The sequence below is a fragment of the Aotus nancymaae genome, unplaced genomic scaffold, assembly GCF_030222135.1.
Source record: "Aotus nancymaae isolate 86718 unplaced genomic scaffold, 86718_ANA_hifiasm-v0.15.2.pri h1tg000032l_0, whole genome shotgun sequence".
Lineage (NCBI taxonomy): Eukaryota > Metazoa > Chordata > Mammalia > Primates > Aotidae > Aotus > Aotus nancymaae.
In genome coordinates, this window is record NW_026988445.1 from 1,031,294 (window position 1) to 1,046,389 (window position 15,096).

A 15,096-nucleotide genomic window follows, 5' to 3' on the forward strand; every position below is an offset into this window, starting at 1 on the left:
ACAGGAATGAGCTAAAACCCATGGATTAACTTTAAATACTTCCAGATGGCTAACTGATGAAAATGACAGGCTATATGTACTGATCAATGGAAAGTAGTTAAATGTGCATACTAAAAAAGTATTTTAGAAAGTATCTTAAAAAGTATCTAAAAAGTAGTTAAAAAGTATCTAAAAAAGTAGTTAAACATGTGCATACTAAAAAGCTGATCAATGGAAAGTAGTTAAACATGTGCATGACTCTACTCATGAGAAGTAGAAGAGAGTCTTCCCAAATGACTATTTCAATTAATGTCTTGTCTTTTTATAGGAAAAGACCTTCTTAAAACAGTAAAACAAGGGACTTGGGCCTGTGAACTATGTGTCCAAAATAACCCAAATAATCAACCTTTACCTCCTCCTTTAGTAAAGCCCGTTTGGCACAGGGGAACATACCTAGGTGAAGATTGGCAAATAGACTCTACTAAAATACCCCCATGAGACGGATTCCAATTTTTTTTTTTTTTTGAGATAGAGTTTTGTTCTTGTCCAGGTCGGAGTGCAATGGCGTGACCTTGGCTCACCAAAACTTCTGCCTCCTGGGTTCAAGCGATTCTCCTGCATCAGCCTCCCGAGTAGCTGGGATTACAGGCGGGCACCACCACACCCAGCTAATTTTGTATTTTTAGTAGAAACGGGGTTTCTCCATGTTGGTCAGGCTGGTCTTGAACTTCCGACCTTAGTTAATCCACCCGCCTCAGCCTCCCAAAGTGCTGGGATTACTGGTGTGAGCCATCACGCCTGGCCAGGATTCAAATATTTATTAATATTCATTGATACCTCTACCAGTTGGATTGAAGCTTTTCCTACCTGGTCTGAAAAGGCAACTGATGTTTCTAAATTTTTATTAAAGGGAATAATCCCTAGGTTTGGGCTGCCTAGAAACTTACAGAGTGACAATGACCCATTTTTCACAGCACCAAGAACCTAAAGTATATCATTAGCTCTAGGAATTCAGTGTCGCCTTCATTCAGCATGGAGGCCTCAGTCTGCAGGAAAAGCAGAAAGGGCCAATCAAATTTTAAAGAGTTTCTTGCCAAGTTATACCAGGAAACATCAGAAACCTATTTGTCTCTATTGCCTGTGGCCTTGTTGCTAGTTTTGGCTGCCCCTAAGGGAAACTTGCAGCTCAGCTCTTTTGAAATAATGTATGGAAGTCCTTTCTTAACTGCAGACTTCCTAGTAAATATAGATACCTTCAAATTACAGAACTATGTTATTAACTTAGGTCAGGTGCAAAAAGCTCTTCTTGAATATGGAAATCAGAGAGTTCCTCCCCCCACCTAAGGAAGAAAATCATGTTATAATCCAGCCAGGAAACTGGGTTCTATTAAAAACTTGGAAGGAAGGGTCTCCAGTAGATCAACTTTCCCCAAAGTATTTGTACAAAGTACCCTACCAAGTACTCCTTAGTACCCCAACTGTAATTACACTTCAAGGAATAAGCAGCTGGGTTCATTGTTCTCAAATTAAACCCATTTCTTATGAAGTCCCACAGGGCTGCCAGAACACAGACTGATCTCACTTATTCCTGATTACCAAGCACTGATCTCCGGTGCCTGCTCAGAAGAAACAAGAAGGACGAATAACTTAAAGATCTGGATTAACATCTTAATTCTGCGCATGTATTGGAATCAGCTAAGAAGCAATCTCTTTGCCAAATGGGCACAAATTTTAGCCTCCCTACACAACAAAACTAACTGCTGAATATGCAGGGAACTAATGCCTCCTCCACCTCAGGCTGCCCTGGCACATCCTGCCAGCCATTATGAGCATATGGGGAAATTATTACGATTGGGGTAAACAAACGACCCTTTTTCCCTTTTACTAAAGAAACACAGGGACCAGTGTTTCCCTTCCCACAGTGAAACAAAGAAGCCCCTTTTTTATTCAATTAAAAAATTAAACTCCACTCTGACTTTAAGTTATACTGTACATGACGAATGGATGACAGCTGTCTAAGTTCAGGTATTAGGCACAGTGTCCCTATGCTTTCAAAGACACGATAGCAGTGATTGCCACACTGAAACCTGTAATATGGAATGGTCACTACCCCAACACTATAATTGCACCCTTCTTGTACCTAGCCAAATGCGGGTGGGATGGCAAGATGAGTCTTCATGGCTAAGTGCTTATATTTCTCCTTGAGGTTGATTAAGGGCATGTGGGCCACATGGTTGGCCATACATGCCTTATAATTGGACTGGAAGATGTACATGGGGTCATCCTCATCTCCCAGGATATATCCTCCCTCACTAGATTAGAATCTCTCCTCTAACTGGCAAACTGTAAGAGCTCATCATAAGTGACAAAAGCAGGCTTCTTGGTGGTTTTACCCATTGGCTATCTTCACCCCACAGGCAGCCACAATTGACATTGAGCTTCAAGCCAAAGCCGTAGTTAAACACAGCTACAGTTTTCAATAATACAGGCCATGCCCTTACCCTCTCGACTGAAGAAACATTTCAAATTAGACAGATAGCCTTATGAAACTGTATGGCTCTGGACATGTTAACAGCAGCGCAAAGGGGGAACTTGTAATCAAAGCAATGTTATGTATATATTCCAGACTATTCACATAATATTACTCAGGCCACAAAAGACTTAGACATCCATATCTCTGCCATTGACACTGTCAGTTGTGCATATCTCACAAGAATTAGACATCCACATCTCTGCCACTGCCATTGTCAGTTGACCCCGTATCAGCTTGGTTCTAACAACTGCCTAGTCCTGGGGAAACTTTTTTTGTTTAGCATGCTTGGGATAATTCTATTCATTCTGTTTTGTTGCTGTGGAATATACTGAATCGTACTTTTTTATGTAGGAATAAAAGTTAAGCTCACTCAATGCTTCTTTAAATTTAACATAATAATTTTCTAGGTTTCACCTTTGTCCGGGACTTAGAATTATGTATGATTGGTCTTCACCATACAGGTGCTTTCTGACTGGCTATCTCTCTACTTTAGGCAAAGGGATCCTAATGGTTAGGCAGGAATATCATTGCTTCTGTTCAGCTTGAAGAAGTTACTGAAGATGGATCTCTGTCCCTCTGCACCCCTTAGGATTAAGGGTCTCCTTGTATAAAGGAGGAGGGAATTATGTAAGAAGTGTCCTAACCAGAATGACTCCAACTTGAATAAAGGCCAGATAAAGCCAAACCTGCGGGGCGACTTTCCCAGGAAGTTAGGGCACTCTTCATCACAAGATGTTTATGGTTGAGGAAATGAGAAAATGGAAAAAGGGATTCTTGATTTAAAACTAAGTTAAAACTAAGTTTAAACTCAGTTTCACTCTAAAGATAACAGTACACCCATAAAGTCTCCCTGAAATCAAGTTACACAAGAGAATAACAATACTAATAGTCTGTCACAAGCTGATCATAGGCCTTTGTAATAAAGTACACTAGCTTTAGCCCTATAAAGGCAAGCATTACATGTAAGGCAGGGGTGCTCCTATACAAGCATTACTTGCTTAGTACTACTTCCAAGCAAGGATGCTACTCAGATATAGAGTAGTACTATTATTAGAAACGGAGTAGTTTCTAATAAACTATTTTAACTACTATACTCTGTGACTTGCCCTGATTCTTTCCTGTGGAGATCTAAGAACCTGCTCTCAGGTCTGGAATGAGACCTGTTTTCTGTTAATTCTTCTATTACATTTACTGAGGGTAAAAGCCAGTCTTGAAAATAACCTACGAGGCCCCCTAAGATCCACCCCACCCCCTTACCCTCTTCCCTTCCCTTGTTCCCCCAGCAAGCTGGGCACCCTCGTTATGTGCTTGATCCTTTGACCAAAGTGCTCTTCCCTCTAGACCCTCTCCTTTGCCTCCCATAGATTTTTATATAAATACCATGTTCTCAGTGAGGCCTTTCCTAATCTGCCTATTTAAAATAACCATTCAATTTCCGTGCATCATTGCTCACACCTGTAATCCCAGAATTTTGGGAGGCCAAGATGGATGGTTCACTTGAGGTCAGGAGTTCAAAACCAGCCTGGCCAACATACAGTGAAACCCCATCTCTGCTAAAAAAAAAAAAAAAAAAAAAAAAAAAGTTAGCTGGGCATGGTGGTGGGTGCCTGTAATCCCAACTACTCTGGAGGCTGAGGCAGGAGAATCACTTGAACCCGGGAGGTGGAGGTTGCAGTGGGCGGAGATTGCGCCACTGCACTCCAGCCTAGGCGACAGACTCCGTCTCAAAAATAAATAATAATAAAAAAATAAAACGGCCATGCCAGTGTTCCCTATCTCTTTGCTCTGTTTTTTCTCCCTAGTATTCACACCATCTAACATACTACTTAGCATCTTACTTATTGTCTATCTGCGTATACAATGTAAGCTCCACGTGGGCATGGATCTGTCTTGTTCAGCGATGAGTCCCCAGTGACCTGGTACATGGAGGTACTCAAAAAATATCTGTTGCATAAAGTAATGAGCAAAGTTTTGCACAAATGTTAGCTGTTATTATTTCAGGGCATATCGGTGATAGCACCCTACTCTTTGCAAAAATCTCTTGGGAACCAGAAACTTAAACACAACTAGGAAGAAAAAAATCAGCCAAAAATAAAAGCAAATTAATACAGTTGAGGTCCTATTTTAGAAATATACATTCCTAGGTGCTGGTATGTCGGGCTCTGTCATCTTTGTACCCGATTAAGGAACTGCTGTGACATTTTTTGGTAACTTCTAGTCTGTAGTTTGGATTTAGGAGTTAGGGGTAAAATCCCAGTTCCCAGGTTTCCAGCTGCGCGGCCCGAGCAGCCCGGCCGGCCCCGCCCCGGGGCGCAGGAGGCTCGCGGACGTCGGGGGTTCTCGGTTCCCCGCCCTCGGGACTGCTCTGGGTTTGGGGCGGGACTCTGGGCCGCAGGGCGGGCGTGCTCCGGCCCCGCCGCCCTGGCTGCCCTTTCTTTGCGCTGCGTGCTCACCATGGCGGGCCCCGCGCCGGGCCGGCGGCTGCGGCCGCTGGCAGCGCTGACCCTGGTTCTGGCGCTGGCCCCGGGGCTGCCCACAGCCCGGGCCGGGCAGACGCCGCGCCCTGCCGAGCGGGGGCCCCCGGTGCGGCTCTTCACCGAGGAGGAGCTGGCCCGCTATGGCGGGGAGGAGGTAGGCGAGGGCGGCGCGGGCCGAGGTGCCCGGGGTCGCATCCGGTCTGTGGCGAGCCGGGCGAAGACCTGGGAGGCCCCCGCGGCTGAGGAAGCCTGGGGGACGCGCGGCCCGCGGCGAGCGCCCCCTCCCGGAGCCTTGGCTCCGCGCTTTGCTCGGGCCCGCTGGGCCTCCTCTCTCCAGGCCCGGACGGATGGCCCAGGGGTGAGGGAGAGTCCTCAACAGTTGGAGCGCCCCGCTTTGCCCGCACACCCTACCCTGAGCTTCCCCCTCGGTCCCTGTGAAATTCCCCTTCTAGCTGCCTTTACGTTGATGATCTGCGTACAGACCTCAGAACTTTTTGGTTTTCATGTTAGTATCAGCCGAGGCATTTACTGTGCCCACGTATAGTGAGGAGTGGCGGGGGACCGAGGGAGGGAAGCAAAGCCCGCTCCCTGGGTTAGGTGGGACTTGGGGAAGGTCCTGGGATAAACCAGTCTTTGCCTGCACTTCCTTTTCCTGCCTCTGTATCCCAGGCCTCCTCTGCATCGGACTCCTCAAACCCACTTTCAGTGCCTGTGTCCTGGGGCTCAGCCAAAGCTGGAGGCCAGCGCAGAGGGGGAACTGGAGGTTAGAGATCTCCCCCACCATACCCACACACGTCAATCAATAGTCTAGAGGCGTCCAGAAAACTCAGAACCACCTGTCCACCTGGGTTGGTGGGGACCAGTACGATGGCTGTGTCATGTGACAACAAGATGCTGCTCATGACAAGGACCACAGGGGGGCTGATACTATATGCAGAGCAGGGGAACGGAACTAGGGGAGGTCATAGTACCATAGCATTTCAGAGACGGCAGGAACATATCTCCTGCTTTTACAGATAAGGAAACAGACCTGTCCCCTGTTAGTGGTAGAGCAGGAAGAGGCCCTATGTATTTCAAAACCCTCTGGCCTGGTCTCCCTAATTCCTGAGTTAATTGGATTTATACGGACTAGGATTGCAAGGGGGTATCAGAAACCTAGCCTTTAGGCAATGATGCCAGTTTGGGCATCATTTGTGAAGAGGCCGATTAGAACCATGAGTCAGTCAGTGAGGACACGGAGGGAGGGAGACATGACTGGGATGTGAGGATGTTAAGAGGTGCCTTTTGGGGGGTAGCAGAGGGAACCAGATGGTTCAGAGTCTGGGCATCTGTGCAAAAAAGAGTTAACATGACAGGCCTGCTGTCCTTAGAAAAGCCTGCTTGCAAGGGTGGGACTTGTCTGGTGTCTGGATTTCTCACCCTTCTCTACCCAATACGGGTGGCTCACTTGCCTAGGCTGTATATACAGATGGTGTGGGTAGCATTGAACACTGTACATGCTAGGCAGAGGGTTCCCTGTGTGACCAGCTTCCAGTGAAAACCTTGGGTGCTGACTATAATGGGCTTCTCTAGCAGAAGAATGTTCTGCCAGAAGGATGGCACACATTGCCAAGTTTTGTTGGAGGCGGGAAGTGTGTGCTCTGTGCGACCCCTCATGGGAGGGAGAGAGCATAGGAAGCCTGCACGTAGATTCACCTAGATTCTACCTCTTTTTCCTTCCCAGCTGTGAGTAGACTATATGCTGAGTTCTTGGAATCTTCCTTCTAGGGACTCTCCAACTGACCCGATGATCTTTGGGACCACTGGCACAAAATCTAAGGAAAGAGAGAGTTCACCACTGAGGTTACGGCAGTAGTGCCAGAACTGCAAGATGAGGACTGAGAAAAGACCCTTGGTTTTTTTTTTTTGTTTTGAGACGGAGCCTCACTCTGTTGCCCAGGCTGGAATGCAGTGGCACGATCTTGGCTCACTGGAATCTCCACCTCTCAGGTTCAAGCAATTCTTCTGCCCTAGTCTCTTGAGTAGCTGGGATTACAGGTGAAGAAACTGAGGCTTAGAGTCTACATAACCTGTCAACGGTTTCTCTGCTGGTAAATAAAAAGTCAGGATTCAGACTCACACCTGTCTGATTCTAAGCCTATGCCCTTCCTAGGGCAATTCTTCCTTATTGAAAACTTGAACGCCAACCTTTTGCAGCTTGTAGTAAAAAATGGGTATAGTAATACCTGCCTCACAAAGTCATTTTATTTTATTTAAATTTAGTTTTTGAGACAAAGTCTTGCTGTCACCTAGGCTGGAGTGCAGTGGCTAATTTTGTTTTGTTTTGTGTGTGTGTGTTTTTTTTTTGGAGACAGAATCTTGCTCTGTCATCAAGGCTGGGGTGCAATGCCTTGATCTTGGCTCACTGCAACCTCTGCCCCCTGAGCTAAAGCAATTCTCCTGCCTCAGCCTCCCGAGTAGCAGGGATTACAGGTGCTTGCCACCACATCCAGCTAATTTTTGTATTTTTAGTAGAGACATGTTTTCATCATGTTTCACCTTTCACCAAGGCCAGGCTGGTCTTGAACTTCTGACCTCAAGTGATTCACCCACCTCAGCCTCCCAAAGTGCTGGGATTACAGGTGTGAGCCACTGTGCCTGCTGTCTCTGTATCACTTCTATTCCCACCCTCCACCTTCTGAGTTGCCATTTCCTGGGCCTGAGAGTCTGTGCCTGTGGGCTGTGCTGTCCATGGATGTCCATCTACATGGGGTCAGAACTCACAACCACAGCATGCTCTGTTTACTGATAAAGCTCTGTTTACTGATAATGCCATTCCTCTGCATGGCATGCAGGGTATTTATGTAACTCGGAGGCCTCAAAAATGCTAAACATTCTTTTCTTCCCCTTTAATTTGACTTCTCTTAGTGCTTACACCTTAAAGTAATTAGTTTAAGGAGGAGATAAAGATTTTACTGTTAGAAAAAGGAGAGTGGGCCAGACTCAGTGGCTCATGTCTATAATCTCAGCACTTTGGGAGGCTGAGGCGGGCGGTTCACAAGGTCAGGAGATTGAGACCATCGTGGCCAACGTGGTGAAACCCCGTCTCTACTAAAATACAGAAAGTTAGCCAGCTTGGTGGTGGTGGGCACCTGTAGTCCCAGCTACTCAGGAGGCTGAGGTAGGAGAATCAAACCCTGAAGGCAGAGGTTGCAGTGAGCCGAGATCGTGCCACTGCACTCCATCTTGGCAATAGAGTGACACTCCATCCCCCTACCCCCCGAAAAAGGAGAGTGTTGGCTGGGCGCAGTGGCTCAAACCGGTAATCTCAGCACTTTGGGATGCCGAGGCAGGTGGATTGCCTGAGGTCAGGAGTTCTACACCAGCCTGGCTAACATGGTGAAAATCCATCTCTACTAAAAATACAAAAAAAAAAAAAATTAGCAGGGTGTGGTAGCACACGCCTGTAATTCCAGCTGAGGCAGGAGAATCACTTGAGCCTGGGAGGCGGAGGCTGCAGTGAGCCGAGATTGTGCAGCCTGGGCAAAGGAGTGAGACTTTGTCTCAAAAAAAAAAAAAAAAAAGAGTGGTAATAAGATGCATGTTTTTGTTTATCTTATGTATGTGAATGTTATATTTGTATGGCTCTTTGCACATAGAAAATAAGTATCGGCTGGGCACAATGGCTTACGCCTATAATCCCAGCACTTTGGGAGGCCGAGGTGGGTGGATCACTTGAGGTCAGGAGTTTGAGACCAGCCTGGCCATCATGGCGAAACCCTGTCTCTACAAAAAATACAAAAATTAGCCGGGCATGTTGGCATGTGCCTGTAATCCCCACTACTCAGGAGTCTGAGGCAGGAGAATCACTTGAACTGGGAAGGCAGAGGTTGCAGTGAGCTGAAATTGTGCTATTGTACTCCAGTCTGGGTGACAGAGCAAGACTCTGTCTCAAAAAAGAAAAAAATAAAAGAAGTATCAAGGAAAAAGCCACAGAATGGAAGTATGACGAAATACTGGTGTTAAATGATAGCTATAATATATTTTTTAAATTGATGTAAATACATAACACCACTTGATAAGCAATCAAAACTGAGGAACAAGGACTCCCGGTGAAGGAAAGATAGGCCATTTCAAATGACCCTTGTTGGGTGAGGTGGAGCAAGTGTCCAGAGTCAATGGCAGTCCTCTAGGGCCTGTTTTTAGGGGCCAGTTTGGGAATAATAAAAGGCAACTTTCTACTGAGTTCCTTTGTTTTGCCTGCTAGGTGCTACATTCACTGTTTTCCTCAGCATTCCCTTGAGGCAAGTAGGTGTTACCCTCATATGACAGGTAGAGAAGCAGGCCCCTCATATGACAGGTTATGAGGCAGTCAGGTGTGTTTCCTTGGGCAAGTTGCTTAGCTTCTCTGAGCCTCAGTTCCTCTGTCTGTTAAACGGGGTCATGAAGACCCTTCACTGTAAGCTCCACAAGAGCAAGAACCCTAAACTGCTCCCCCACTAAAGAGAAGGCCAAGCAGCAGGTGCTTGCAGAGCCTGAGATTCCTGTGGAGCCAGCTTCGACTCCCACTCTCGCCTGGGCTGTAAGCCACCTGGCTGATGCCCCTGCACCTCTGATGTCACCAAGACAAAAGAGAGATCTGGTCTTGGGTGTCTTGGGACTGTACCCATTGTCCCAGCCTGAGCCCAACTTGATGGAAGTTAGAAAACTTCCATCTGTTTCTGTGTTACTCACTCTTGGTGGGGAAATTCAGAGGTAACATTTTATGCCTGCTGATAGAGCCATAAAAGAGTCTAAAGCCCATTGTTAGTAGAACGGTGGGGAAACAGCATTGCTTACATATCTCTAGCACTACAAATGGCTTAATGTTGTCACAGGACAAACTAATAAAATATAAACAGTGATTAAGTTGTTCATATACTTAGACCCAGGAATTCCATATATTGAAATAGGTCACTTTCCTATGCACTGACTGGGTGGAGAGAAATTTTTAATAAAAGCCTCAATGAAATAAGTCACCAAATTAGAAAGTAATTTATAGAAACATAGTATTCACAATGCTACCATTTATAGTTCTAAGGATTGGAAACCACCCAAATGCCCAAAATAGAAAGCTACCTAAACAAATAAGTACACGATATTACTAATATAAGATGGGTCCCTAGGCCGGGTGTGGTGGCTCATGCCAGTAATCCCAGCATTTTGCGAGCCCAAAGCAGGTGGATCACCTGAGGTTAGGAGTTTGAGACCAGCCTGGCCAACATGATGAAACCGCATCTCTTCTAAAAATACAAAAAATTAGCCGGGCATGGTGGCGGGTGCCTATAATTCCAGCTGCTCAGGAGGCTGAGTCAGGAGAAGCGCTTGAACCTGGAAGGCGGAAGTTGCAGTGAGCCAACATTGTGCTATTGCACTCCAGCCGGCAACAAGAGTGAAACTCCATCTCAAAAAAAAAAAGATGGGGCCCCATGGAGCTGTTTAAGTGACAGTCATTTCGGTGGCAATGTTTATATGAAGGAATGTTACCTATAAGAAGCAAAATATAAATAGATCACACTCGTATCAGTTACATTTGTGTATGTACATTGATAAAGCAAATTTGGACTGATAAGTAATTCATTTATTGTTCTTTTGAATTTTCATCTCTATGAAGTTGCTTCAGTTTCTTTCTTTTCTTTTTTTTTTTTTTGGAGGCAGAGTCTTGCTCTGTTGCCCAGGCTGGAGTATAGTGGCACGATCTTGGCTCACTACAACTTCCACCTCCGGAGTTCAAGCGATTCTCCAGCTTCAGCCTCCTGAAGGTGGGATTCAGGCATGTGCCACTACACCCAGATAATTTTTGTATTTTTAGTAGAGATGAAGTTTCCTCATGTTGGCCAGGCTGGTCTTGAACTCCTGACCTCAGATAGTCTGTCTGCCTCAGCCTCCTAGAGTGCTGGGATTACAGGCATCAGTCACCACACCTGGTCCCTGATTTTCTTTATAAAGGAGGGGATTGCCACATTCTTGTCATGAGACTTTATGACTTTTCCAAATTCCTGTGTGTGGGCATGATGCTGCCCAGGCAGGTGGTGAGCTTGCCAAGGACCAGGCTTAACAGAAGGCCACTGGGACTTGACCCCCTGCTCTTTGCTCAGCTTGTGATGGGAGGAGAATTTACTAACTTACACTGGAAGAGCCAGCTCTTCCCCTCCTCTTCACAGCTTCTCCCCTGCTTTCTAGGAAGATCAGCCCATCTACTTGGCAGTGAAGGGAGTGGTGTTTGATGTCACCTCCGGAAAGGGTAAGTGCTGTGACATTTTGAATTTTATTTCCAGGGAGCACAGAAGCCAGAGTGAGCAGCACTTGGAGGTGTAAGGAAAGGGAGGGAATGTTGGGCAAGTCCTTTTCCTTCCATTTTATTTTATTTTATTTTATTTATTTACTTTTGAGACAGAGTCTAGCTCTGTTACCCAGGCTAGAGTGCAGTGGCGTGATCTTGGCTCACTGCAACCTCCGCCTCCCAGGTTCAAGTGATTCTCCTGCCTCAGCCTCCCAAGTAGCTGAGATTACAGGTGCCTGCCACCACACCTGGCTAATTTTTTTGTATTTTTAGTAGAGATGGGGTTTCATCATCTTGACCAAGCTGGTCTTGAACTCCTGACCTTGTGATCTACCCACCTTGGCCTCCCAAAGTGCTGGGATTACAGGCATGAGCCACCACACCCGGCCTTCCTTCTATTTTAAGTGAGCAGACTGAATTAATCTTTGTCAGTGTTTTACTTCAGCAGCGTTTTTTCCCCCTGATTATGACATACTCCTACTTAAAAGCCTTCCATGGCTTTCCAGTGCCTGGGTAGAATCAAATTCAAATGATGATTTACCCTAGTTGAAGCAATTAGAGAAGTGTTCTTTAGTGAAGACTTGGCATTATAGAACATCACAGAACATTTTAGTGCCATTTAATGTAACTACAAATAGTATCTTGGAGGTAGTTTTGTAGTGGTTCATCTATTATTTGATAACAAACATGCTGAATGGAAATAGACTTGGCTTCCACCAATATTTAAGAAGATGCAACATTTTTCTTGTTTGTATTTTTTTTTTTTTTTGGAGACAGAGTCTTGTTCTGTCGCCCAGTCTAGAGTGTAGTAATGTGACCTCCTTCACCTGCTGGGTTCAACGGGTTCAAGTGATTCTCCTGCCTCTGCCCCCAAGTAACTGGGATTACAGTCATGCACCATCGTGGAGGGGCACTCCAAGATACCCAGCTAATTTTTTGTATTTTTAGTAGAGGTGGGATTTCACCACGTCGGCTAGGCTGGGCTCAACTCCTGACCTCAAACGATCCTCCTGCTTTGGCTTCCCAAAGTGCTGGGATTACAGGTGTGAGCCTCTGCGCCCAGCCTGCATCTTTAATATTTTTAAGAGACTATTTTCTCATTATTAACACTTATGTTTAAAAAAAAAAAAAAAGAGCTAGAGAGGGGTCTGGGCACAGGGGCTCATACCTGTAATCCCAGCGTGTTGGGAGGCCAAGGTGGGCGGATCATGTGAACTCAGGAGTTCAAGACCAGCCTGGGCAACAGGGTGAAACCCCATCTCTACACAAAAAATACAAAAAATAGCTGAGCATGGTAGTGCTTGCCTGTAGTCCCAGCTACTCTGGAGGCTGAGGTGGGAGAATCGCTTGAACCTGGGAGGTGGAGATTGCAGTGAGCCATGATCGTGCCACTGCACTCCAACCTGGGCAAGAGAGACCCGTCTCAAAAAAAAAAAAAGAGGTTGGGGGGTACTATTGTCATTCTGTATTTTCTGAAAATCCCCGCTCAGCCTCCATGTGTGACTTATTCCACATTTAGAATGAGCGGCATCTAACCTAATTGCTGGGGTGGCTTACTGGACTTTGTGTCACCATTGATTTGCCTCTCCATGGGCCTGCAGCCTTTTTTAGGACTGGGTGAGGGCCTTGGGAGCAACCCATGTGGCGGCGCCTGGTTACTCGGCATGTAAACCCATGCTCATGTCTCTTCCTTCCTCCCTATTACAGAGTTTTATGGACGAGGCGCCCCCTACAATGCCTTAACCGGGAAGGACTCCACTAGAGGGGTAGCCAAGATGTCCTTGGATCCTGCAGATCTCACACATGACACTGTGAGCCAGATTATAAGCCTTTGGCAAGGCGCTCTACCTCCTTGTCCATTGCTTGCTTGCTTTCTCTTTCTTTCTTCTTTCCTTTCTTTCTTTTCTCTCTCCCTTCCCTCCCCTCCCCTCCCCTCCTCTCTTCCTTTTCTTTTCTTTCCTCTGGGCAAGAGCAAGCCTTCCTAACTAGCCTATTTGCCCTTCAGTCTGCTTGGTGTGGTGGCCAGCCATTTTCTTGAAATAGATTATCCGACTGTGTCATCCCTACTCAGAAACCTTCCGTGGCTGTCTGTGGCCTAGAGTCAAGTCCAAACTCTTATGAACTTGTGATCCAACTCAATGATCATCACAATTTGGCCTCAACCTGCTTTACAGCCTAATGCTCCTTGTGGTCTGCTCCTGCCACCCGGTCCCCTCAGCCCCTTACAGCCTTGCTGTTAGTCTCTGAGACCCATTCCCCTTGCCATGCTTGGTAGCTTCGTGGATGAACTGGGTTGGGAAGAAAGGGCTCCCTCTATGCTCATATTTCTGTGAAGGAGAAAATAGCATTAAAAAAATTTTTAGGCCAGACGTGGTGGCTCATGCCTGTAATCCCAGCACTTTGGGAGGCTGAGGTGGGAAGATCACCTGAGATCAGGAGTTCAAGACCAGCCAGGCCAGCATGGAGAAACTGTGCCTCTACTAAAAATACAAAAACTAGCTGAGCATGGTGGCACGTGCCTGAAATTCCAGCTACTTGGGAGGCTGAGGCAGGAGAATTGCTCGAATCCGGGATGTGGAGGTTGCAGTAAGTCGAGATAGCGCCACTACACTCAAGCCTGGTCGACAGAGAGAGACTCTGTCTCAAAAAAAAAAAAAAATTTTTTTTTAAAACCTATTCAAGGTCTAAATAATCCCAACAGTAAGGCTGGAATTTCCCCCAACTGTATTCAACATCAAACTGACATTGAGATAAATTGAGATGAGCCAAACTCATAAGCCACAACATTACAAAAACAAATGAAGAACTGAAGAAAGGGGGAGGTGCCAAACGTATAATGGGAGGAGTGTAGAGAGAGGGAGGCTTAATCAGGGGAGAGGAGGGGAATGCAGAGGCAGGAGGGCACGCCCCGCCCCACCCCAGCATGGTCACGGTGCTCTCTGGAGTCCTTCATCCCTGATCAGTCAAACCGCCATGTGTGATGAAGCATTGCTCCCCTTACATTATACGACCCCCCGCCCCAGCACACACAAAGCAGTGTCTCTTAGGTCATTTGTCCGTTATTTGGTTTGTTGAGATATCCTTTCTCTTGCGTTAGGGATGTGGGAGGGCATGGCAGGGATGGAGCAAGGCCAGTGCCAGACACCATCCACTTACCCCTTCCCCTGTCTTTCTTGGGCTTTTCTCCCCAAGACGGGTCTCACAGCCATGGAACTGGAGGCCCTGGATGACATCTTCACCAAAGTGTACAAAGCCAAATACCCCATCGTCGGCTACACGGCCCGGAGAATTCTCAATGAGGACGGCAGCCCCAACCTGGACTTCAAGCCTGAAGACCAGCCCCATTTTGACATCAAGGATGAGTTCTGATGTTCCACCTGCAGGAGCAGATTCTTGGGAGGGAGGCAGGAAGACACTACATGCTGAATCTCCTGAAAAACAGGCCACCTGGAGCCCCTGAGCCACCCAGATATGAATAAAACAGATACCCTAGAAGAGCGAATGCCTCCTGTTGTCCTTAGTCAGGGTTCTGTCTACCCGGGGACCCCTGCCCTCACACCAGGGGTCAGTAAAAGCCAAAGTAGGATGCCTCCTAGATGTCAGCATCGGCTGGCTGGGCAGTGGAATTTGTGCAACCTTTACTTTATGCTTTTCTGTACTTGTCAAATTTTCAACCATGACCATGTTCACTTTATAATCAAAACAAAAATAAACGTCTCATTTTTACAAAAGGAGAATTCTTCCCCAGAGGCCATCTCCTTGGAGCCCCATCAGTACTCCCTGGAAGTGGGTGGGCTGTGTTCTCC

At 46.5% G+C, this 15,096-nt stretch overlaps 1 protein-coding gene across 1 annotated transcript; it reads left to right on the forward strand.

Annotated features, from left to right (window-relative positions):
• Nucleotides 1-4,942: 4,942 nt before the first annotated feature.
• NENF (neudesin neurotrophic factor) lies at nucleotides 4,943-14,787 on the forward strand. Its single transcript, XM_012459613.3, has 4 exons — nucleotides 4,943-5,143; nucleotides 11,191-11,251; nucleotides 12,998-13,101; nucleotides 14,483-14,787. Exons 1-4 carry the CDS (start codon nucleotides 4,967-4,969, stop codon nucleotides 14,657-14,659), a joined length of 519 nt encoding a protein of 172 aa, XP_012315036.1. The 5' UTR covers nucleotides 4,943-4,966; the 3' UTR covers nucleotides 14,660-14,787.
• Nucleotides 14,788-15,096: the final 309 nt, after the last annotated feature.

What these genes read in the sequence shown, in the direction of transcription:
- NENF (XM_012459613.3), top strand. Translation starts at nt 4,967, where the DNA reads ATGGCGGGCCCCGCGCCGGGCCGGCGGCTGCGGCCGCTGGCAGCGCTG. An exon ending in CCCGCTATGGCGGGGAGGAG is followed by an intron (nt 5,144 to 11,190) that starts GTAGGCGAGGGC and finishes CCTGCTTTCTAG; the next exon opens with GAAGATCAGCCCATCTACTT. An exon ending in CAGATCTCACACATGACACT is followed by an intron (nt 13,102 to 14,482) that starts GTGAGCCAGATT and finishes TTTCTCCCCAAG; the next exon opens with ACGGGTCTCACAGCCATGGA.